At 54.2% G+C, this 25,412-nt stretch overlaps 1 protein-coding gene across 1 annotated transcript; it reads right to left on the bottom strand.

The window, feature by feature from the left end:
* Nucleotides 1–329: 329 nt before the first annotated feature.
* Nucleotides 330–24,950, bottom strand: LOC139438152 (granulocyte-macrophage colony-stimulating factor receptor subunit alpha-like). The gene is made up of 9 exons (XM_071213250.1): nucleotides 24,848–24,950; nucleotides 16,871–17,013; nucleotides 9,219–9,346; nucleotides 5,256–5,379; nucleotides 5,024–5,153; nucleotides 4,428–4,928; nucleotides 1,658–1,762; nucleotides 800–932; nucleotides 330–444 (listed from the first exon to the last, which is right to left on the bottom strand). Exons 2-9 carry the CDS (start codon nucleotides 16,956–16,958, stop codon nucleotides 406–408), a joined length of 1,248 nt encoding a protein of 415 aa, XP_071069351.1. The 5' UTR covers nucleotides 16,959–17,013; nucleotides 24,848–24,950; the 3' UTR covers nucleotides 330–405.
* Nucleotides 24,951–25,412: the final 462 nt, after the last annotated feature.

The following is a 25,412-nucleotide window of genomic DNA, read 5'->3' as shown; positions in this document are numbered from 1 at the left end:
TGTGAAACTAGGGTTGATGTTCTCATTTGCAGAAGCTGTAAGTCCCCTGGTCCCAGCTCTATCTCCTCTCTTGTGTCTCTCTCTGTCCTTTATTTCGTAAAGTTTCCTGTTGCCTTCCCTAGGAGCCAACCTATTGCCCAGCTGGTCGCAGCAAATGCTGGCTATAATTCTTTTGTTTACGTGGGATGGAGGCAGAGCAATAGGATGCAGTGTCAACCAGGTCTAAGCTACGTCGCTCATTTCAACAAAGGGGGGCATGAACAAACCCACTGGGCGCTCCCCTTGGAACTGATCATTCTCTATCCTCTGGGAGATATGGCCCCCACTATTCCAGCCAGTTCGTCCTTCCTTGTAGCCTTTCACAGTATCAGGTTACGCTACCAGACTCTCCGTAGGAACCGACGTTTAACTTACCGGTTTGGGATCGTCTCCATCTTCACTGCCCTGTGAAAACAACACAACAACAGAAGGTCCGCTTTCCTCCATCTTGACAGCGTCTCAAGCTCCCCGTCCACTCTCCCCTTTGGGTGCAGTCGCCCACCATCTCTGGTTGCTGAAGGACCGGGGACTCCGTCGTCTTGGAGCCTGGAGCAGACGGAGCCTGCGGGGCAGTGGGCAACGCCTTCCCGCCCGGCATCTCCTGGATGCCCAGCGGGAGGCGGCGCCGGGCCTGGGGCCAGGTGAGTGCAGCGCCCACTCCACCTGCCGCGCACCTGCTGGGGTGCTCTCCAGCCTGCCCCACCCACGCGGGCGCAGGGACATCACCTGCACCTGCGAGCCGTTCAGGACGACCCCGTACCTGTTGCCGGATGTCCAGTTGGTACTGCAGGTCCCAGTGGGACAGGCGGTGGTACGTCCTGGGCTTTTCCCACCTGATGAGGCAGTGAGACCTGTTGCACGTCACGGACGTGTTGGCAGGTGGACTGATCTTTCTGTAAACGAACCCAGGACACACCCGGAGTCAGAGGTGCCGCCACCACTGGACCATGGCCGGCCTGAAACGGATGGTCGGCAGCCGGAATGCCCACCATGGGGGGAGCCGGGGGCGGCCCTGGATGTGCTTGTCTGGGGCCACTGGCTGGACAGGCTGCTATGAGCAGACGGGAGGATGCAGGATCGGGATACAGGCTTGGAGGGAAAGAGGAGGATGCTGAGGGTCCAAGTGGGCCTGGGACTTAAGAACCAGCAGGCAAAAGGAGTTCATTGTTGTAGCTCAGATTCGAAGGAAGAAATAACTTTCACGGGGCCTGGAGCGGCCCGTGAAATCGGGCAGCCCCCGGGTGGGCAGTGGGACTGTCCCCCCCGGAGTACCCCCTGAAAGTGCAGCCAAGTCTGGTGGCCAGCAGAGGAGGAAGGGCTGAAGGGGGTGTTCTCGGAATGTTCCGGATACTGAAGGGAGATGGGGAGGTGTGGATTGTGTAGGTTCGTTTGCCTGGACCGGGTTACCCACAGTTAGGAAGTGGGGGAAGAGGGGGTCCAGACCGTGTGGGACGTGGGAGAAGGGGTCCCGAAGGCAGTTTTTCCGTGGGGGGAGAAGAGCGCGCATTTCAAAGACCGGGAGACCCTGGTGGAGGGCGGGAGGTCGACGTGCGGGATTCCTGGGGAGGAGGGAGGTGTGGAGGGGCCCAGCGGAGACTTGGGGTGAGGGCTCCTCGACCCCTGACGCTGCCGGAGAAACACGGCTCGAAGCGCGCGCCTGCCGACCACGAGGAGGACGGAGTGGACACAGGGGGTAGATTCGAGGTTACGAGGGGCCGGGCAGCTGGGGGAAGGGGAGTCGTTGCTGGCGGGCGTAGAGGGTGTGCAAATTCTGGAAAACGTAAAACCCATTTTTTCAGCCAAGCCAAGCCACAGCAGCTCCTGTCCTAGAACCCCACGTCCCACGTTTTCAGTCTAAAAAACTTGGGGACACGTATGTGGACAGATCCCGAACCGGGCAAGAGAAGGCAGCCACATGGGGCTCCGTAAGGGCCGAGCATCCCCCCACCCCACCTCGCAGAGCATCTGTGTGTCCATTCAGAGGTAGAGGAGAGATGCGTCCATCTGTCCTTGAGGAGATACACGTCCCCCCACGGATGGAGAGAAGCGCCCCTCGACGTGGCAAGCCCGCAGGTGAACAGCTTCTGCCATGACCCTCCATTTACAGAGGAAGAGAAAGCAAGATTCGGAGAGCGCCGGACTTAACGGGGGCGGCTGTGCACAGCCCCACAGACCGGGTGTCTCCAACCAGCAGAGACGGGTTCTGGAGACCAGGAGGTCCGAGCCAGGGGGTCCCTCCTCGAATCTTCCGTCTTCTGGTGGCTCCGGGCTCGTGGTTGCCTCTCTCTAGCTCTGCCCCCGTCTTCTCCTCTGTGCCCCTCCTCCTCTGTGATCGGGACACCAAAGGGCGTCAGCGCCGCCCTATGCAGATTCTCGTCTGAAGTAATTACATCACACCACGGCATGGACACGCTTTGCTCCTAAAACCCAACTCCCCTTGCCAAGGACCCACCCGGCCGAGGGAGCTTGGAAGCCCCTCTCCAGAGGGCAGCTCTGGGAGATGGGCCAAACTCCATCAAGTCTGGTGGTTTGTCTTCAGCTGCCTTTCTTTCTCTTTTTGAACCTTGAGGACACAGGAGAAGACAAATGGGAGTCTCTCGTGAGATGAGGATCTCAGCGCCTTCCCTTGTAAACTTTTCTGGGCTGGAGGAAATGAGATAACGCCTTCGAGAGTCGCTTGGAAACCTCATAGTTCCTGTGCCGTGGAGGGTCTCATGATAGAGACGTCCCGCCTGTAAACGTAGGAGGGTTTCCTTTCGTCACCGCTGACCCAGCAGCCGCCTCTTCTGTCCCCTGCTCTTGGCTGAGGCCACCACGGAGACACTGGTTGTCTCCAGTGGGTGTCCCTCTCCCATGCTGCCCGTCTCCCCATCGCGCCTCCAGCTTCTCTCGCTGCGGTGCCTCAGAGCATGAAGTCCTCGATGGCAGATGTCCTCCCACCAAGTTCCCCGTTTCTCACCCAGCTCCTTAGAGACATCTCAACCGTTCTGTGGAAGCTAAACCCTGTGTCAGCCCAGTAACGTCTCCAGAGATGGCCCCGGAACCTGCAAATAGGTGGTCTGGTGTGCAAAGGGACTTGGCAGATGGGTTGAAGGGAGGGATCTTGAGACAGGGAGGCGCTTTGGCCCCGATGTTTTAACAAGGGTTCTTATAAAAGTGGGGTAGGAGAGAAGAATCAGGGGTGGAAATGTGATGGTGGAAGAGAGGTTGCCACGAGGCGCTTTGGAGTTGAAGGAAGGGCCATGGACCAAGGAAAGCACATGGCTTCTAGAAGCTTCTACATGCAGGGGAATGAATTCTCCCCTCGAGCTTCAGAAGGATCAGGCTCCACTAACACCTTCCTTTTAGTCCCCTAGACTCAAGTCAGACTTCTGACTTTCAGACTGTAAGGTAGTAAGTGCGTGCTGCTTTAAAGGACGCACATGGTGTCATTTGTTACAGCGGCAAGAGGATACTCATTCAGTGACTCAGGTAATTCCTCCTCAAGTATGTTCGTTCCCTTCCCAGCTCAGCCAACCTCCATCGCTGTGCTATTTTTTTTTCTCTCTTTATTTTTTTAAATATTAAATTAAAAAAAATATGAGGTCTCAATATATCCCCCCACCCCCCTCACCCCACTCCTCCCACATCGACAACCTCTTCCATCATCATGGGACATTCATTGCACTTGGTGAATATATTTTGGAGCACTGCTGCCCCACGTGGATAGTGGTTTACAATGTAGTTTAGACTCTCCCCCAGTCCACCCAGTGGGCCATGGCAGGACACACAATGTCCAGCATCTGTCCCTGCAGCGCCACCCAGGACAACCCCAAGTCTTGAAACTGGCCCCACATCACATCTCTTCTTCCCTCTCCCTGCCCTCAGCAGCCACCGTGGCCACTGTCTCCACATCAGTGCTACAACTTGCTGTGCTATTTTTAATCGCTTGCTTAGCTGGTGCCTCAGCTGAGGTATGAGTTCTGTGTGGGCAGTGACCACCCTTCACGCACAGTAGATGCTCCATGGTTTCTTGTTGAGTGAAAGAGGGAAGGAGCGATTGCACAGAGCTGGGTGCGAATCTCGCCTTCTCCCTGTACTAGAGGGGTGGCCTCGGGCAGTGGAATGTCCATGTTTTCCTTCCTGCTTTGGGACACAGGGGTGAGTGCAGGGTGCCCCTTCGGGGGGCGTGTGCAGGGATTCAGTGCTTGCTGGTGTTTCAGGCTTGTCATTATCACAGGGGTGCCCTCACGCCCTTGGACCACCTTCTGTGGTCCCAGAGCCCCAAAGAGACTTGTCCAAGCCCTAACCCCAGCACCTGCAAGTGTGACTTTATTTGGAAATTGGGTCTTTGAAGATGGAATTAACAAAGATGAGGCCACCTGGGAAAAGGGTGAGCTTTAATCCACTAAGACTGACTCCCTTTAAGAAGAGAAGAATTTGGATGCAGAAGCAGATGGAAACCGGGGAGTGGGCAATGTGAGATGGAGGGATGCACCCACGAGCCAAGGAGGGGCGGCAAACAAGAGAAGTTGGAAGGGGCAGGAAAGACCCCCCCTGTAGCACTTCCGGAAGGAACGCGGCCCTGCCCAAACCTCGAGTTCCTACTTTTGGACTTCCAGAGCTGGAGGAGAATAAATTTCTGCTGTTTGGAGCCCTCCAGCTGTCGTGCTTGCACACAACAGCCTCGGACAACCCCCCAAGAAGTGGAAGTGGTAAAATGTAGGTCCTCGTTCTCACCGATTTCCTGGAGCGACAAAAACAAATCCGAGAACTGGATTCCCACTTGCTGGCTGGTACCGTTCACCAGGAAGTAATTGTGGAATGTGAGATACTGGAGGTCGTCGAAGTGGCACGCAACGTGAGTGCCGGAATCGCTCCTGTAGTGTGGACATTCTGTCTCCTCTTTCCTGCAAGAGTCCAGAGATTTTCGAGAACGAGCAGGGCATTTTTTTCCTCCCTTCCCCGTATCCTCCTTGAATTTTCGCACTCCCTCAGCACTTACTCGGAGGCTCGTACATATAAGAAATACTGGACGTCGCCCGGGGCAGCTGGTCCCTTCTCCCAGGTGCAGTTCATAAAACGCGCATCGTAGATAAAACAGGAGATGTTCTGCGGGGCCGTGCCCTCCCCACCTGGGGAGAGGCGGACACAGAAGGGTTTGTCCATAAAGATTGAGAGGGGCTCGGTTTTCAGGCTGGCGGGGCGGGAAAGCGTGACCGTCGTGCTTTCCCTACCTGAATTTGGATAGTTCAGTCTTCCCATGAAGAGGCTCTGGTTGATGGTCATTTTAACCTCAAAAGTCACTCCGTCGCTGAGCGGAAGGGGTGAGAAGGTGCAGTGACATGCTTTCGCCTCGGGCTGCAAAGTGGCAATTGGCCCTGGATTATGGACCGGGCTTCTAGTCTGTTCTCAGAGGTGTGTGACCCCCTGATGCCAGCTTGCCCCCACTTTTCAAAGCCCCTCAGTGCACCTGCCCGCTGGCGACCCAGGGGAGCCTCGCCCTGATAGTCCACAGTGGCTCTGAGAATATCAGGACACAGCTCACATGCATGGACATGCCCCCCCCCCGCCCCACGGACCTTGTTCAATTGCAGCTGGACCTTCTCCGCATCTCCAACAAGCTCCCCCAGGCACTGCTACAGCTGCTAGAGAGCCACGGTTTGCACAGCAAGTCCTAAACCAAACTTCCACGGAGCCAACTACACCCTCTTCTAGGCTTTTGAGATTTTTTCCCCCTACCCAATATCCAGCGTTCACCCACCAGAGGAATATTTACACTGCATGCAATGTACCTATTTTGTTTTCATCGCAACGACAGGGCTAATGATACTTTTTTCCTCAGGATTAAGTTGATCCTTTAAAGCAGCTGTTCTTGGGTTCACTGCCATGCCAGTTGGCCATTCTTTGGAGCTGGTGTTTCTGTGTGATGGAGCTGGACTCAGATGGGATCTCTTTTCACAAGCCTTTCATGCTACTTTACTGGAATTGTAGTTGGTGCTGGCGTTTAAGATATATCTAGGAGATCTGAATCTCTGGACTGACAATATGATAGCCAGGCCCTGAGCCTCAACAGACTTCAGCTCCTACACTCTGGTTTATTGGACTTACCCCACTCAGCTAACATGGAGTTGAAGAAGGTCAACCACCACACCAGGGAGCCTAGGGTGCCTACAGCTGCAAGCAGGGGAATTGCAACCATCATCCATGTGGGATCTAAGCCCCCTCTTGACATAGATGTGGAGTGGACACAACCAAGCCAAGGTCCACAGGAAGGAGGAATAAGTAAGGATTAGAGTGGACACATTGATATTCTATTCATGAACTATTGTGGTTAATAATCGAGAAAATGTGGCATTGGTGTGGAAAAAGTGGCCATGGTGGCTGCTGGGTGCGGGGAATGGGAGGAAGAGATGAGATGTGGAGGCATTTTCGGGACTTGGAGTTGTCCTGAGTCGTGCTGCAGGGACAACTGCCGGACCTTGTATGTCCTCCCATGACCCACTGGATGGAACGTGGGAGAGTGTGGGCTATGGTGTGGACCACAGGCCATGGGGTGCAGCGATGCCCAGAGATGTACTCACCAGATGCAATGGATGTGTCATGAGGATGGGGGAGAGTGTTCCTGTGGGGGGAGTGGTGGGGTGGGGGTGAATGGGGACCTCATAGTTTTTGAATGTAATATTTTTTTAAAAATGAATAAATTGAGTAGAAATTGGGGAAAAAAAGAGATAAAAAAAAATAAAGCAGGTGTTGTTAACCAGCAATCTGTGAGCTTCAATTTAAATGTGAAAAACCCATTATTCTTGGGGAGATGTGATAGATTATTAAAAATACACCTTAATAGACAAAATTATACTGAAAAAGAACAAAACAAGGAGATATCCATTTCTATATTTAAAAACATTACGAATCTACATTTATTAAAATAGTGTCCTATTGACATAAAGGTAAACATCTAAAGTGATAGAATTTATACTTCAGAAATAAACCTATATATACATATATAATTTATTTATTTGGTATAATCACAGTGCTGTGAATTCATGTCTATCATTAGTAGAATATTTTCATTAAGAGGTGAGAAATGTTCTTGTTTGATTCTTTGTTTTTTGTTTATTATTGTATTTATTCTTTTAAATGGGCTATGAGATTTTGATAAGCATTCATTGTATTTCTGAACGTTTTGAGGGTAGAATTGCCACCTTAACTATATTAAGTCTGACATTCCCTTAAATGTGATATCTTACTGTTTAAAAAAAAAATACATAGTATAGTGTGGACTTAGTAAGGGGTTTGGGGTCTTCATCTGACAGGCAAAGGGGTTAAATGATCTTTGACGTTGCAAACAAATAAAAGGCTACCATTGCAGGCAGGTGGTCAGTTTCCCTAAGGGACATCAGCCTGCAGGGACAATAATGTTTGAGATTCACTGCGTTGGCTGTTGAATCCCCTTCAAACTCTTCCCTGGAAAATCCGGGGACACCTGGGGACTGCCCATGGCCTCCACAAGCTACCCTGCTGCTCCAGGGCTCTGCGGCCCCGTCCCCAGGTCTGCCCAGCAAGGCTGCGACTGCCCGGCCGTCCCCACGTCCCCTCGCTGGGGGCGGGAGTGGAGGAGCCGGCTGGTGTCCCGCCCCCTCTAGGGGCGTCAGGCTCTGGCTGGGGGCCCTTCCTTGCCGTGGACCCCCGAATCCCTCACTCTGCAGCTGCCTCGTTCCCTGGAGCCACCTGTGCGCAGAGCTGCACTGAGATCTGTAGCCAGGTAAGCTCACGCGCTTCTGCCCGTTTCTAGTTTCAGGTCCTGCAGGCAGAGCTTTCAGGGTACCTTATAACTAGCAGATCTCTCTCTCTCTCTCTCTCTCTCTCTCTCTCTCTCTCTCTCTCTCTCTCTCTCTCTCTCTCTCTCTCTCTCTCTCTCTCTCTCTCTTCTTTTGCTTTCTCTGTCCCTGTATCTTTCCCTCCCTCTTTTCTCTCTTTCTGACTATCAATCTCTCTCCATCTCACTCTCACTCTTCTCCCCTCTCTCTCTCTGACTCTATTCCTCTCTCCATCCCCTCTCTCTTTTTGTCTTTATTTATTTTTTTAATGTTACATTTAAAAAAATGAGGTCTCCATGTACCCCTCACCCCCCTCATCCCACTCCTCCCATAACAGCAACCTCCTCCATCATCAAGAGACATTCATTGCATTTGGTGAATACATCTCTGAGCACCGCTGCACCTCATGGTCAATGGTCCACACCATAGCCCACACTCTCCCCCAGTCCACCCACTGGGCCATGGCAGGACATACAATGTCCGGTAACTGTCCCTGTAGCACCACCCAGGACAACTCCAAGTCCTGAAAACACCCCCACATCTCATCTTTTCCTCCCACTCCCTACCCCCAGCAGCCACCATGGCCACTTTCTCCACACCAATGCCACATTTTCTTCCATTACTAATCACAATAGTTCGTGGATAGAATATCAGTAAGACCACTCTAATCCATACTCTATTCCTCCATCCTGTGGACCTTGGAATGGTTGTGTCCACTCCACATCTATATCGAGAGAGGGCTTAGATTCCACATGGGTGCTGGATGCAATCCTCCTGCTTTCAGTTGTAGGCACTCTTCATCCCCTCTCTCTTCCTCTCTGCCTCTCTCTCTCTTTCTCTCTCTCTCTCTCTTCCTCTCTCTCTCATTTAGCTCTCTCTGTCTCTCCTTCTTTTGCTTTCTCTGTCCCTGTATCTTTCCCTCCCTCTTTTCTCTCTCTCGTTCTCTGACTCTATCAATCTCTCTCTCTAGCTCTCACTCTCTCTCCCCTCTCTCTTCCTCTCTTTTTCTTTCTCCCTCTCTCTGTCTCTCTCACCACCTCTTGCTCACCTCCTCCCCATCCTCTTTCTTTAACCTTGGCAAAAGTCCATGAGCACAGAGACCAAAAGACACATCTGATGCTGCTCTCTGGTTGTCTCTCCCTCCTTCCTCTGCAAGCCCAGCTCATGGAACAGGCCAAACACGGCTCCTCTCTCCTTTCTCTTGCGACCTTTTCCAAGGGATTTCTCTGTGCCCAAGGGAGCTAGACGCTAAACACACCTTACACCCGAGGCAGCTTTGCCGGTGCAGGTAGAGCCAGAGCTCCCCAATTTGCCCCTCGGCCATGCACATGTTTTTAATTCTATCTAGATTGGGAATTGGGCACACAAAGTCTGTCTTACCTTCTTTTTAAACGGTCCCTCTTTGTGAATCATGAAACATGCAACGTTGGTAGCATTTTCTTGGCATTCCCAAGATAATTTCCATTCCCTGGGGTCAAACGTCATGTTTAGGTTCCTGGTTGTAAGATCTGCAAAGGGCAGGGAGAGGAGTGGATTCTGAAATTACTCGTGCGGTTGCCACGTTGTCTGACCATCACATCTGAACCTTGTAAGTGAAGCTCAGGACCTCTGCAGGAAACTAATTCCCAGGAGGGTGAATACACAGAGGGCAACCGCCAGAGAAGACAGAAAAATAAAAAAACTCTGACCCACCACCTGCAGTGGCCAGCCCAGGAAGCCAGTTCATGCACCCTGTAACAATCAGCCCCAAGTATCCAGGACTTGTTCACTCCCTGAGAGTTTCCCGAATTTTTGTCCCAACGTCTAACTTAGTGCCAGGCGGAGAAAGCCAAATATGCTCCCCCCTAACCCGTCGCATAGGGGGCCCCAAATCTGGCAAGCTGCCTCCAGCTTCTCCCCAACAATGGTTTCGAATCAAGGTACACCTAAAGTCTTACCTTTTCCGCTACGGTGCTTTCCCACTCCCCCACCTGCCTTGGAGGCTCTGCGCAGTGCAAAGGCTGGTGGCCAACTCCCTTGTTGGATAAAGCCAGTGCTGAATAAAGACCTCTGCTTCTTCTCATTTTGGGGGGGTCTTTGTCCATTTCTACATTCTCCCTCTCATCACCTATGCAGCCATTGGATATGGTTATGAATTCCAAAAATAGATATTGGATTTTGTTTGTCATCTGGTCTGTACCTGGGCGTGATTAAGTTACGATTAGGGCTTTGATTGGGCCACGTCATTAGGGCACTGAGTCCTCACCAATTGGTGGGTGGGGACTTATAGATAAAAGACATGGCAGAGGACAGAGTTGGGGGTTTTTGATGTTGGTGTTTTGATGTTGGAGTTTGATGCTGAAGACTTAAGCCACAGGAAGTAAACAGAAGCAAGACCCAGGAAGAGAGGAACCTTGAGCCCAGGAAGAAGCAAGCCCTGGGAAGAGAGGAACCCTCAACCCAGAGAGAGGCAAGACCCTGGAAGGGAGGAACCCAGGAAGCCTGAGCCCTCGCAGACGTCGGCCGCCATCTTGCGCCAACACGTGAAAATAGACTTTGGCGAGGGAAGTAACTTATGCTTTATGGCCTGGGATCTGTAAGCTCCTACCCCACATAAATACCCTGTATAAAAATCAACCCATTTCTGGTATTTGCATCAGCACCCCTTTGGCTGACAAATACAACCTGTCACCCAGATGGCCCCTTTTTCCTCTCTCCTTCCACGCCCCCTCCCCATCTCTGCATTTGCCCCCTGCTTCCATGTTTCCTTGCATCTCTTTCTAGGTCTCCAGTGGCTAAAACCAAAGGTCAGTTTCCATCCCAAGTTTCTCATTACCCCATACTCCGTTATAGTTCTTGGAGGTCTCTCCATCCTCAAATTCACACATCATTTCTGGGAAGAAAAACCAAGTATTCTCTTGGCCTGGGTCCTCCCACCTTACCCCTTTGCCCTTAAGTTTATACCCACATGCAAAAGGGGTGGGGAAAGTTTGAAGTCAGGCGCATCTTACACCTGAGCATCTTCAGAGCCAGCCATCCACAAGAGCTGGACTCACTTAATGCACCTTTGTATCACCTGATGGGTTTCAACAGGTTCTCAGAGCAGAGGAACGGGAAGTAGACACCCAAACCTACACTCTAACCTGTCTTGTTTCTCAGGGTGACAAAAAAGTAGGGTGTTTCCATGGTCTACCTGTGCAAATCAGAGCGACTTTCAGATGGACAGGTGTGGGTCTGCCCCTCACCAGCTGTGTGATTTCCAGCTAGCTTATCCTTTGTGTTCCCTACTCCACCTTTTTTTTTCAAATAAAATAAAGTGTCTCTTGATGAAAGGACATAAAAGAGACTTGCACATCAAGAGTTCTTAAACAGTCACTGGGGAGTGGTCCCTGAGAATATATATATATATATATATATTAAGGAGATACCAGGAAATGAACACAGAACCACTGAGCTACATCCACTTCCCAGCGAGAGTTGGTTTTTTCATTGGTTTGTTTTTTGTTTTCAGGAGGTACCAGGGATTGAACCTGGGACCTCGTACATGGGAAGAACATTTTGGGGGGATAGGACGTCTTCCTTCTCCTGCCCTGACAATGCTTTACCTGGACAACAGGTGAGTTCTTGGAGGAAACAGGCTTTCTCCAAGCAGCCCCCCCCCGACCGTGGTCCCCAATTCCCTCTCCATACGAGAACACCGTTTTCACAAACGCCCCAGCAAACTTCTTAGGGCTCAGTCATCCACACCCCAACACATTCAGGATATCCCTTCAAGACTAATTGTGTTTTCACCTCTTCCCCGCCTAAAACCGCGATGGTCTGATTATCGATGAGTGCCTGCAGGGCGGTGATCTTTTCTTGCCCTCGCGTTGCCATTGCTCAGTCTCCTTTAGCATGTGCTAGCACCTCAATGGTCACCACCTTCTTTTTTTTAGTTCCTTCTTTATTTTCTTTTAAATGTTACATTAAAAAAATATGAGGTTCCCATATACCCCATCCCCCATCTCCCCACTCCTCCCACATCAACAACCTCTTTCATCGTTGTGGCACATTCGTTGCATTTGGTGAACACATCTTGAAGCACTGCTGCACTGCCTGGATTATAGTTTACATTGTAGTTGACACTCTCCCCCAGTCCACCCACTGGGCCATGGCAGGACACACAATGTGTCACCACCTTCTTTTACGGGGTCCCCAGCCTCCTCTGTGCAAGGCAGAGTGGAGGGAAGAGAACAGCTGGCCCTCGGTTTACACACCGGCTGCACGCCCCTTGTAGAGTCCGCAGGGCGTGCGGTGACGGCGTGAGAGGACACGTTGGAGAACCTAGCACGTGGCACGTCCTCGGGCTCCTACACCTGTGTGCCACACCCCGCTCGCCCCGCCGCTCGCTCTCGGCTCTCGCAAGCCGTCCACACCCGATCCCACCATCCCGAGGCCCCTTCCCCAGGGCTGCGGCTGGGGTCAAGGGTCCTTTCTGCTGGGGGGACCACAGCCCTCCCTGAGTCAGCCGCCTGACTCCCGTGCTCTCCTGCGCTCCCCTGGCTGGGATTCTCAGGTTCCTTAGGGGAGCTCACGGCTACTCCCCCCGCTGCTGCATCCACTCCTGCCCCAGCCCTGACACCCCAACCCTCCCCCAGCCCTGAGACCCCCTAGCTCGTAGACCCCCAGCCTTGAGACCCCCAGCCCTCTCCCAGCCATGAGACCCCCCAGCCCTGAGACCCCCAGCCCTGAGAATCCCAGCTGTGAGACACCCTAGCTCGTAGACCTCCAGCCCTGAGACCCCCAGCCCTGAGATTCCCCAGCCCTGAGACCCCCCAGCCCTGAGATCCTCTAGTTCAGAGACCCCCAGCCCTCCCCAAGCCCTGAGACCTCCCAGCCCTGAGACCCCCAGCCCTAAAACCCGCCAGCCCTGAAATCCCCTAGCCCTGAGACACCCCCCCAGCCCTGAGGACCCCAACCCTGAGATCCTCCAGCCCTGAGACCTCAGCCCTCCCTCCAGCCATGAGACCCTCCAGCTCTGAGAACTCCTAGCCCAGAGACCCCCCAACCCTCCCCCCCAGCCTGAGAACCCCCAGCCCTGAGACTCCTCAGCCCTGAGAACCCCTGGTCCTGAGACACCCCCCCAGCCATGAGACCCCCAGCCCTGAGATGCCCAGCACTGAGACCCCCCCAGAGCTCCCCCCAACCCTGAGACGCCCCCATCCCTGAGACCACCCCCCATGAGACCCCCAGGCCTGAGACCTCCCTCCCGAGACCCCCCAGCCCTTCCACCTCCCCCAGCTGCAAACTGCTCCCCGCCCCCGGCCTCTCCTCTGGCATGGTGGGCGACTCCAGCCCCTTGCCTGCCTGCCTGGGGGTGACCCCTCTGCAGGAGCAGGGGTCAGCAGTCAGGGCACAGCTTTATGGGGCTGCCCCAGGGCTTGCTCTCTCCTCCCCCCAAACACACACGCACAACTCACGCACGCATGCACAGACACAGGAGCGCACACTCACATGAAGAGTCACACTCTGTACACTCGACCTCAGGCAAACACACGTTCTGCGCATGGGGGCGTCCCTCCAGGCAGGGGGTCCCAGGGGAGACACGCGCGCCCACGCGCAGTCGCTCATCCCTCCCGCACATCTGCACACACTCATGCACACACCCACACACACACGGAACCACTCCCCTCCACACACGCTCCTAGGCGGCGCCCATGCTCCCACACGCAGGCGCACCATCTCTTCCTCAGCCCCACACCCGGTCATCCACCTGCAGCTCCTCGAGGCACACCACACCTAGCCACACGCATAGACACGCACAGCCACACGCACGCAGTTACAGCCGCACACGGCACACACACAGGCATAGGCACACAGTCACACACACTTCCACACAGTCACACACATGCAGTTATACTCATAAACACACATGGACACAAACACAAGCACACACAGCCGCACCTATAAACACACACAAACATCTAAACACACGGTCACACATGCCATCGCACAGCCACACACAGCCACACACTCACAAACACACAAATAGCCACGCATAAACACAATCACACAAATAAACACATGCACTCACACATAATCACACACACATATACAGCCACACAAAATCACACACATGTTCACACACACAGAAACACACATGCAGTCACACAGTCACATACATAAACACTCTAAATACACACACAATCACACATATACACACAGTCACACACTCACACAAGCCACATACAGCTACACGAAATCACACACACAATTATACACATAAACACACATGCAGTTACACATACAGTTCCATACATAAACACACTAAATGCACACACATAAAGTCATACACATACACACAGTCACACAGTCGCACACAGACAAAATCACACACACAATTACACACACAGTCACACACATAAACACACTAAATACACACAAAATCACACACATACACACAGTTGCACATAGCCACACAAAATCACACACACAATTACACACATAAACACACGTGCAGTCACACACAGTCACATTCACACACTGAATACACACACTCACACACAGTCACACACACAGCCACACAAAATCATACACACAATTACACACAGAATCACACGTGCAGCCCCACACATAGTCCCCCCACACATACACATACACACACTCACACTCAATCACACGCATACACAGTCACACAGTCACACACAGCCACACAAAATCATGCACACACAATTGCACACATAAACACATGTGCAGTCACACATAGCCACACACTAAATACACGCAAAATCACACATGCATACAGTTACACACAGCCACACAAAGTCATACACAATTACACACACAAACACACGAGCAGCCCTCCACAGCCACACACATACACGCACTCACACACACTCACACGCATACACAGTCACACAGCCACACAAAATCACGCACACACAATTACACACAGGAACACACGTGCAGCCCACACAGTCATGCAGCGTCACACACAGTCACACGCTCTATGCACACACAGCCACACACCCACACCCTCGCGGCACACCCCCCACGGGTCAGGGACGGTCTGGCCCCGCGCACGCCTTCCCTCGGGCCCTTCCTGGGCTCCCGGCGCTGCTGCCAGGTGGTAGCGCTGCCCGCCAGGTGGTCGCGCTGCCCGCCAGGTGGTCTTTGCAGGAGGTTTTCCGGCCGCACACCGTTTTGTAGGAGGTTTTCCGGCCGCACACCGGCAGACCCAGCTGTGCTCTAGCCCTGTCCAGCCCTCTCCGCCCGGAGCTGGGCTGGGCACCTGCCAAGGTCAGGCGGGGGCTCGGGGGCTTCCGGGCGTCTTCCTCATTCCCAATTCGGAATCCCAGGGGAGAAGCCCCTTCCTCACCTGCGCAGAGCCCCGACCTGCAGGGCAGTTGCAGGCCATCCTGTGCTGGAGAGGGCTGCCCCCTTGCTGGGTGTTCGGAGCGAGATGGGAACACCTGGGCAAGCCCTTCCGTATCCCGTCACCAACATCTGGGGCTGACGAGCTGCACTTCCCTTCTACGGTGGCTGACGTGTCACAGGACGGGAAGAGAAAGCCCCTTGCTGCGCCCGTCAGGGGACCGGGTCCTAACTGACCCCACCACCAGCTCCGTGTTTATTAGACTACCTGAGCCTCAACCCCGTCTTTGCACCGGGATGCGCCACACAGGAGGGGTCTGGGGCCAGTGCAAGACAGGAAGCACCCAGTTTGAGATAAAGTGGAATTTGGAGTCCGCGTGCGTTGCTGGTGGGCACGTAAAATGGCACAGCCACTGTGGGAATCTTTCTTGGTTCCTTAGGAACTTAAACATAGAGTTACCGTACGACCCAGACGTGTAATTATGGTACATAGTTACAAGCCTAGAGAAGCTGAAAGTGGGATTCAAAGAGCTTCTTGCATGCCATTGTTCACCAGTGGCCTTATGCATCGTGCCCAAAGGTGGGAGCCACCCAAATGGCCGTCAGAAGATGAGGCACCCCCATCTTGATCTAGAGGTGGAGTGGACATCACCATCCCAGGGTGCACAGGATGGAGGAATAAAATATGGATTAGAGTGCACTTAGTGATATTCTACTACAGAACAATCGTCCCTGTAGCAATGGAATAAATTATAGCATTAATGTGGAGAAAGTGGCCACGGTAGCTGCTGAGGGCAGGGAGAGGGAAGAAGAGATGTGATGTGTGGGGCATTTTCAGGACTTGGAGTTATCCTGAATGATATTGCAGGGACAGTTACTGGACATTGTATGTCCTGCCATGGCCCACTGGGTGGACTGGGGGAGAGTGTAAACTACAATGTAAACCATTATCCATGTGGGGCAGCAGTGCTCCAAAATGTGTTCACCAAATGCAATGAATGTGCCACGACGATGAAAGAGGTTGTTGATGTGGGAGGAGTGTGTGTGGGGGTATATGGGGACCTCATATTTTTTTAATGTAACATTTAAAAAAAAAATAAAGAGAGAGGAAAAAGAAAAAAAGAAGATGAGGCAGTGAAAAACTGCTTCATAGCAGTTTCATAACTGGAATAAATTCCAGCCGTAGAAAAGCAGTTTCATAACTGGAATAAATTCCAGCCGTAGAAAGGGACGGAGTGCAGATGCGTGCTACGGCGTGGATGGACCTTAGAAAATCCTGCTATGTGAAAGAAGCCAGATATTGTTTGCTTCACTTTTATGAAATGTCCAAAATAGGGAAATAGACACAGGAAGTAGATTAGAGGTTGCCGAGGGCAGTGGGTGAGGGAGGACGGGTTATTGCTTAATGGGTACAGAGTTTCTATGTTGGGTGGTGAAAAAGTTTTGGAAACGATCGGGGTGATGGTCCTAGGCCTTTGGGAATGGCATTACTGGCTGCGGGTTGCATGCTTAAAATGGTTAAAATCATCCATTCGAGGGTCGGATATGAATATATGGTATCCATAGGAGCCCAATCACTTTTTTAAGGAGACATGAAAACAGTACGACCTTGGATACAGGTGTAGAGGTGAGTTTGCAGACATGGGTGACGTCAATCTTACCACGAGCCTCGGAAGAGGGAGGCCCCTCCTCAGACTTACCCTGGTGGTCCCGGGCCAGGGGGGACGCAGGGAGCAGCAACGAAGAGAGCAGCACGGCCATCTCCAGCACGTCCATGGAGCTGCCCATGGGACACGGCAGAGCTGGGGGGCAGGGCGGTCACTGTGCAGACCTGGGCAATCGGCTGGGGACAGAGAGGGTCACTGCACACCTGGGAAATTGGCTGGGGACAGGGAGGGTCACTGCACACCTGGGAAATTGGCTGGGGACAGGGAGGGTCACTGCACACCTGGGAAATTGGCTGGGGACAGGGAGGGTCACTGCACACCTGGGAAATTGGCTGGGGACAGGGAGGGTCACTGCACACCTGGGAAATTGGCTGGGGACAGGGAGGGTCACTGCACACTTGGGGAAATTGGCTGGGGACAGGGACGGTCACTGCACACCTGAGAAATTGGCTGGGGACAGGGACGGTCACTGCACACTTGGGGAAATTAGCTGAGGGATGGGGGGTCACTGCACACCTGGGGAAATTTGCTGGAGACAGGGACGGTCACTGCACACTTGGGGAAATTAGCTGAGGCATGGGGGGTCACTGCACACTTGGGGAAATTGGCTGGGGACAGGGAGGGTCACTGCACACCTGGGGAAATTGGCTCTCATGGGGATGCCCACTGCATCCCCAGGGGCACCGTCTGGGGCAGCACAGGGGCCCTGGCAAGGCCGGTGTTCCCTGCTGCAGTTCCAGAGCTGGACTCAGGGCTGGCGCTGGGATGCAGACAGCGTCCTGACCCACAGGCGTGGGGTCTGTGTCCCTTGCTATGCTCCACACTGCAGGGGCACAGTCCCACATGCTCCAGCACCATCCTGGGCTCACAGCATCCTGAGACAAGGCCACCGATATGCTGTGTGCCAGAGCCCACCAAGTGTTGGTGGATCCAACACTGTGCCCCTGAGTCCGTGAGTGGGGGTCCCTGCATGCAGAGTGCGTGGACACCTTGACCCCAGCTCCCCCTCGCTGCACCACAGCTGACGACGGAGGGTCCTGCTTCAGCTTGTTTGGGGTCCCTTCCGCCTCGTCTCCTGCAGGGTGCAGCAGAGCCCATGGGTGGAGCTCTCTGTGAGCTGTGTTTCGGGGTTCCCTCCACCCTGAGTCTCCTACAGGGTGCAGCAGACCCCACGGGTGGGGCTCTGTGTGCTTTGTTTCGGGGTCCCCTCCATCTGGACTCCCCAATAGCTGTGCATGAGAACCCAAGTTGCCTGCTTTCTAGGAGACAATGCACAACTTAAGTGACTGCGGAATGGGTGGAAATTACAGACTGTCTGAAGTGCTAAAAGGTAAACGAATGAAGCCAGATACAAAAATTAACCCACAGTGGAGCAAAGACCTGAATACAAGAGCAGAAACTACAAAACTCTTGGGAGAAAACACAGACGTCAGCCTTTGTGACTTTGAATTGGGCAGTGGTGTTCTTTTTTAGACAGACACCAAAAGCAGAAGCAAGGACAGAAAAGAAAGTAGATACATGGGATGTCATCATAACGGAAAACCTTTCTGCTTCAAAGAACATCACCGAGAAAGCAAAACAGACAACCCGACTATGTGCACAGCATATATACGATAAAGGACTTGTGTCTAGAATATATAAATCACTGAGAACAAAATAATAAAACGACAAACAACCCAACTCAAAAAATGGGCCAAGGATCCCAATAGACATTTCTCTGAAGATGTACAAACAGCCAAAAAAAAAAAAAAAAAAAACCCAAAACACATGACAATGCAAATCAGGAAAATGCAAATCAAGACCCCAGTGAGATACCACTTCCGACTAGGACGGCTGGACTCAACTCAGATAAAACCAAGAGGTGGCGAGGATGTGGAAAAATTAGAGCTCGGGGCAGGACTCTTGGGAACTGCCTGGAATCTCTGGGGAGAACTTGTCTTTCCAGCTTCTAGAGGTCTCCTGCATCCCTTGGTGGGTCTTCGTGTCTTCTCTCTGCTCTGACTTCCAGTTCTGCTACCCCATCGCCTCTGAATTTGACCCCCCGCCTTCTACTTCTATGGACCCTTGTGATGACAGGGGGTCCAGCCAGATACTCCAGAACAATCTCCCATAATTCAGGATCCTTTTTTTTTAAAAAAAGACTTTAGTTCAAATTCAAAACCTAACATAACAGACAAGGGCAGTTCAACACATTATGGATGAGTTACTCCCCAAAGCTCTGTCTGGTCACTCTTCTCTCATCTAATTTCATCTACCAACTCAGGTGTTCCTCTCGTGTTCAGAAAAACACACAGATTCAATGACATAGTCAAGGGCCCCTCGTCAATGAGAAAAATTGTAGAGAAGAAAAAGCGTAATCATATTCACATCTCAAAAAGCAAATCCCATGCTTTTTGCCTTTTTGAGTTAACGTAGTACCAACTTTGCTCCTACTACAACCCAGCTCAGGGTTCTTACTTAATCACACCTGCAGAGCTGATTTTGCATGCCAGGTGGCATTTGTGCAGGTATCACGGATGAAGACCGGGCATCTTTGGGAACCGTTATTTCGCCAACCACAAATACCAGAATCGACTGCCCTGAAGCTTACAGGAGAGCCTGAATGTCGCTTGATGGTCAGTTTCTGGACAAATGACAGGATGAGATGAGAAGGACGGGGAGGAGTTGTGAGCAGGTGCTGGACCGAGAGCCAGCTGGCTCCAGGGACCTCGGGCTGGTGGACCCGTCCTTCTCTCTCTGCCTGAGTTTGTGGCTGGAGCCGAGGCGCGACATGCTCTTCCCTCAAAGCTAACGTGCCCTTCCTGTGCCACCCCGTCCTTCTTCCTCCTCCAAGCAGTGCCTTGGACTCCTGGCCGCCTCCACCGCCCCTGCCCTGACCCTAGAACCCAGAACCGCCAGCGACTTCTCCTTTCTCCAGAATCAATTTGTTGAGCAAGAGCCGCTGTGGGGAAGGCGTCCTGTCCATGCAGCACCGAGGGGCTTTTGTTTCCCTGGCCCCGGGTTGTAGGATGTGGCCTCCCCCCCCCCCCCCCCCGTCTCGGATCAGGCTCGGCGGGGGTTTAGGGGTGCCTGGGGCCCACGGCTGAACGCATAACAGTGGTTTTAAGGGGCTTGGGGAAAGCTGCCCTCCCTTTTCAAAGCTTCTCCTTGCTCTGACTCTTACTTAGTTTACAGGGGTTTTTGGGGGTTGAACAAGAAATGATGGGTCACGTTTCCGCTTTGATATTAGGCATCTTTTCCTTCCTTCTTTTCCTTCCCCCTGCCATCCTTTCCTCTTCTTTTTTTCCTCCCTCCCTCCTTCCTCCCTCCCTCCCTTTCTTCCTTCCTTTCCTCTTTCATTCCTTCCATCCTCCCTCCCTCCCTCCTCCCTCCTTGCATCCTTCCTTCTCTCCTCTCTCCCTCCTCCCTCCCTCCCTCCCTCCCTTCTATCCTCACTCTCTCCTTCCTTCCTTCCTCCCTCCCTCCCTCCCTCCCTCCTCCCTTCCTTCCCATCCTGCCCCCACTTCCCGTCCTGCCCTCCTTATTCCCTTCCTGCGCACGATGCAGGTGGCGTCGGTTTCCAGGGAGCCGAGGGGCAGGCCGTTTCCAAGGAGCCGAGGGGCGTGGCCAGGGAACCGAGGGGCGTGGCCAGGGAGCCGAGGGTGGTCACCAAGAGCCGAGGGGGCGTGACCAAGGACCCGAGAGGGAGTGGCCAGGGAGCTGAGGGGCGTGGCCAGGGAGCCGAGGGCCGTTAGTGAGGAGTGAAGGGGCGCGTAGTTACCAAGGAGCCAAGGGGCGTTACCTAGGAGCCGAGGGGGGCGTGGCCAAGGAGCTGAGGGGCGTGACCAAGGAGCCGAGGGGCGTGACCAAGGAGCCGAGGGGTGGGGCGTGACCAAGGAGCCAAGGGGCGTGACCAAGGAGCCGAGGGGCGTGACCAAGGAGCCGAGGGCCGTGACCAAGGAGCCGAGGGGTGGGCTGCTACGCAAGTGACGAGGGGGAGTTCCCAAGGAGCTGAGGGGCGGGCCGTTACCAAGGCGCCGAGGGGCGTCACCAAGGAGCAGAGGTGGCCTTACGAATGAGCCGAGGGGTGGGGCGTGACCAAGGAGCCGAGGGGTGGGCCGTTACCAAGGGGCGTTACCTAGGAGCCGAGGGGGGCGTGACCAAGGAGCTGAGGGGCGTGACCAAGGAGCCGAGGGGCGTGGCCAAGAGCCGAGGGGCATGACCAAGAGCCGAGGGGCGTGACCAAGGAGCCGAGGGGCGTGACCAAGAGCCGAGGGGCGTGACCAAGAGCCGAGGGCCGTTACCAAGGCACCGAGGGGCGTCACCAAGGAGCAGAGGTGGCGTTACGAATGAACCGAGGGGCCTTACAAATGAGTCGAGGGGCGTTACCAAGGAGCCGAGGGGTGGGCTGCTACGCAAGTGACGAGGGGGAGTTCCCAAGGAGCCGAGGGGCGGGCCGTTACCAAGGCGCCGAGATGCCGTTGCCAAGGAGCCGAGGGGCGGGCCGTTACCAAGAAGCCGAGATGCTGTTGCCAAGGAGCCAAGGGGCGTGACCAAGGAGCCGAGGGGCGTGACCAAGGAGCTGAGGGGCGTGACTAAGGAGCCGAGGGCCGTTACCAAGGAGCCGAGGGGCGTGACTAAGGAGCCGAGGGCCGTTACCAAGGAGCCGAGGGGCGTGACCAAGGAGCCGAGATGCCGTTGCCAAGGCGCCGAGGGGGCGTGACCAAGGAGCCGAGGGGCGTGACCAAGAGCCGAGGGGCGTGACCAAGAAACCGAGATGCCGTTGCCAAGGAGCCGAGGGGCGGGCCCGTCGCCAAGCCCCATCCCTCAGTCGCCCCGCTGCAGCCTCCCCAGCTGGCAGCCGCCCGCGTCCCACGCACCCCGGCGCAGACCTGGGCCTCGGTGTGGCCTCTGGGGAGGGGGGCAGCGCCTCTGAGCATCAGCCCAGCGTTGCAAGGCCCGGGGGCTCCTTCCTCTCCCCTCCCTCACACCCATTGTGGGTGTCCTGAGAAGGGGCCTCAGATCTCGGACCCGGGGGTCCCAGTGGACCCCCAGCCCTGGTTTCAGACCAAGTGCACCTCTGGGCATCGACAGGCACGTTTGCACACCAGGGCAGCCCCGAGACCAGCGCGCTGCACAAACGGCCGAAAGCCTAACGCTGGCTCAGCAAGGACAGACGGAGATGCACTGCCGGGTGGACGCAGATGAAAGCCAGACCCTTTCAGGGCGGACTTCTGCCTGAGCACGAGGCCCCCCGCGCTCTCCCGGAAAAGGTCTCCAGTGAGGGTGGGCACTGGACCTTGGCTCAGGTGCTCGGGGCGGGGCAGCTGGAGCAGGGGTCATTGGAAAAAGAGGGGCAGTTGACCCTTTGAGCAGAGCGAGGATTAGGGTGAGGCATGGGAGGCACTGGCCTTGGACACAAAAATAAATGGGTGTGCCCCAAACTCAGGCATCCAGGTAAGCAATATTTCAATGCTATATATATAATATTTATTTATTTTTAAAGATTTATTTATTTATTTATCTCCCCTTCCCCCACCCTGACCCCGGTTGTCTGTTCTCTGTGTCTATTTGCTGCCTCTTCTTTGTCCGCTTCTGTTATTGTCAGAGGCACGGGAATCTGTGTGATCTGCGCAAAGGCAGGTCCCGTCCCTTCAACCTTTAAAATAAAGAAGGGACAGGGCCTGCATTTGCACAGACCACTTGCCTCACCTTTATCCCATCTTTCTAGAATCCTGTCTTTAAGATGGCGATATTTGGTTCATTGTGGATATTTTGGCATTTGTTTTGACTTTTTACTATTATCTTCCGAGAGAGGTTTTGGGTACCCTTTTGGATTTTGCATCCGAGGCAATCCCATCCTTGATGAGTCCTGGTTTTATCTATAATGCTGATTGTTTAGCTCATCGTGACATCTTTGCATGCACTTTCAGTTTTTTTAAATGCTGCATTAAAATATTATTTTATCTCTTCCCTGAGTTTGGTGCTCCCTTAGATGATGCACCCAAGGTAAATGCCTCACTCTCTTCACCCTGGTCCTTCCCCATTTCTCAGTTGCCAAAACCGAGCCGAGGAAGCAGACGTGGCTCAAGCGGTCAAGCGCCTGCCTCCCACATGGAAAGTCCCAGGTTCGCTTCCCGGTGCCTCCTGAAAAGACAAACGACAAGCAAAACTGACAAAAAGCCCCAACCCAGGGGAGCCGATGGGCCTCGGGGGTTGAGCTCCAGCTCCCCACAATACAAGGTCCCGGGTTCAATCCCCGGCCCCTGTCCCTCAAAAACAAACAAACAAAAAAAGAAAAACTGAGCCGTGTTGGTGAAACGGCGCTCACTGGGATGTGGAGACTGATGACTGCAGGCAGGAAGTTTCTTGAGGAGCTCTCCCAGCGGAGGGGTCTGAAGATGAGACTCCAGCCTGCCCCTGGAAGGGGGTGGATATGACTTTATATGGCACATTAATAGGCAAACATTAGTCATTGGAGAGGGGGGTAGAAACCAAGTCGAGCCTGGTGCCAGAAAGGGGCTGTAAAGGTGGACCCTTCCGCTGTGTGGCTAGGGGGGAGTGGGCTAGGGGGGAGTATCCTTGGAATATGGGAATGGTTGGTGAGCCTGAGCCTGGAAGCACGAGGGTCTTTATTTGTCCCACCTCCCCCTGCCCTGGGGCTCCTCTGTTCATTCTTGGGAGGAGAGGGCTACGTAGGCATGAGAGAGTTGAGTCACAGTCTCAGGACCTGTTAATCTTTGCAAACCTTGTGAAGGAAACCTCTGACAGCCCGAACAGGTGGGCCACGTTGATGAAGGTTTCACGTCCAGAGCTCACTGCACTGCCCAGCCCAGAGCGGTTTTGCAAGGGCACCTGCTCAGCGCCCCGCTTTGAGCTCACTTGCGGGAAGCCCACCTTCTTTCATGACCCCGAGCTGCTGAAGCGTGAGCCCCATGCTTGAGCTAAGCGAGCAGCTTTTCTGGTCCGAGACGGGAAGTCCGTTCGGGCGCCTGCCGAGAGGCTCGGCCCCACGTCCGCTTCATGTGCCAGGGACCTGGATTTTGAGGGGACGAGCTGAGCTGAAGCTCCATCCCTGCTTTCCCTGGGCTCCTGGGGAACCGATTCGGGGCGCAAACCCTCCCGTTTTCTGGCTGGTTCCTTCAAGATCCTGTGCCTCAGTTTCCACATCTGAGAAAGGGGGGGAATTCCAGCTCGCCTTCCACGCTTGCTTGCTGCTCGCCAGAGAATGCACCCGAGGCTGCCTCTCCTACAGCCTCCTCCTCAGCTTTCTCTTCTCCTTTTGGTTTCCAGCCGGTTCGGGTTTTCTTTCCCCTTTTATAGATGCTCCTTCCCCGTGCCCCGCCCCTGAAGAGCTGGCCTTCCCCCCAGCAGGGACAGGACGCCAGATGATTCTGCAGAATCTCAGCCTGATCGGGAAAGAGAACCCCACAGTCTCCTCTGTGCCGCCGGCACTCCTCAAATCTAACCCGTGCTGGAGACAGCCCGGGGGCGTCTTGGGAGGAAGGCTCTGTGTGCCCAGGAACAGATGCCTCCTTTCTCCCAGGCTCGGTTCCAACCAGGGCTGCAGCTTCCATCCCTGGAGCACTTCACCGGCCTTCGCGCTCTCTGAACGCGATGGCTTGCCGTTCTTGGCAAAAAACTGGGGACCCTCAAGGTCCCCGTAACTTCTAGCCCAGGCTGTCAGGTACTTGCCAGGGTCTTTGGCCTGCCCAGATTCTCGACGCTGCTCTCCCTTTGTAGATGACGGCAACAGCCTGTTCTCCATCCCAGCAGATTCCAAACCAGAGTCACGTCCTGGGTGCACAGGGCTTGCTCCAGGAGGATGGGGCTTGCAGAGCTCGAAATGCAGCCCGAGCGGGCTCTTTTCGTTTGGGTCTCTCTTTGCTCTGGGATGTTCCCTCTCCACCCTGAGACCCTCATGACCTGGACCTCGAGCAGCCTGGCAGCAGCCACCAGGGCAGACAAACAGCCCTGCGCCAACCAGACATGCCCGCGTGGCACAAAAAAATTAAAAGGAAAACGGCTTACCCCGGGCAGCAGGTGCTCGTCCTTCAGTCTGCTTCCCGCGTCCCCCACATCGGGCTGTCCCTCCTTCCAGCATGAGCATACTGATGGCAAGCAAATAGCTTCAAGTCCACTACTTCCTTCTCCTCCGGCTCTCCCTCCCCCACTGTGCCCATGCTTCCTCATTTGGAGCCAGAAACCACTGGGAAACTGGTGATCGGTGACCTCGTCACTCCCAGCGGCGGCCCTGAAGAGAAGACCCTCGGACGAGCCCGAGGGTGGGCCACGCTCACCTGTGCACATACCCGTGCATGCACGTGCCTCGTGTCCCCGAGCCCAGCAGAGGTGGTTGTGACGTGGGGGGGGGCATTTGCAAAGAGCCAGGTGCCCACCCGCGTATGCTGGAATTGAGACACAAAGTGAAAAGCGGCGGCAGGGAATGGGTCTCCCGCTCTCCCCTTCCCTGCCTCTGCATTCCTGGGTAGAAGTTTCTCTTCCTAAGAGCCCAGCGTGATGGAGCTGGGAGGCTGCTCACACCGGAACGCGGGGCGGGCGTCCTCGTCTTCACCGCAGGCCTTGCAGCTCACGC

The sequence above is a fragment of the Dasypus novemcinctus genome, chromosome X, assembly GCF_030445035.2.
Source record: "Dasypus novemcinctus isolate mDasNov1 chromosome X, mDasNov1.1.hap2, whole genome shotgun sequence".
Lineage (NCBI taxonomy): Eukaryota > Metazoa > Chordata > Mammalia > Cingulata > Dasypodidae > Dasypus > Dasypus novemcinctus.
This window is presented reverse-complemented; position numbering and strand designations above follow the sequence as displayed.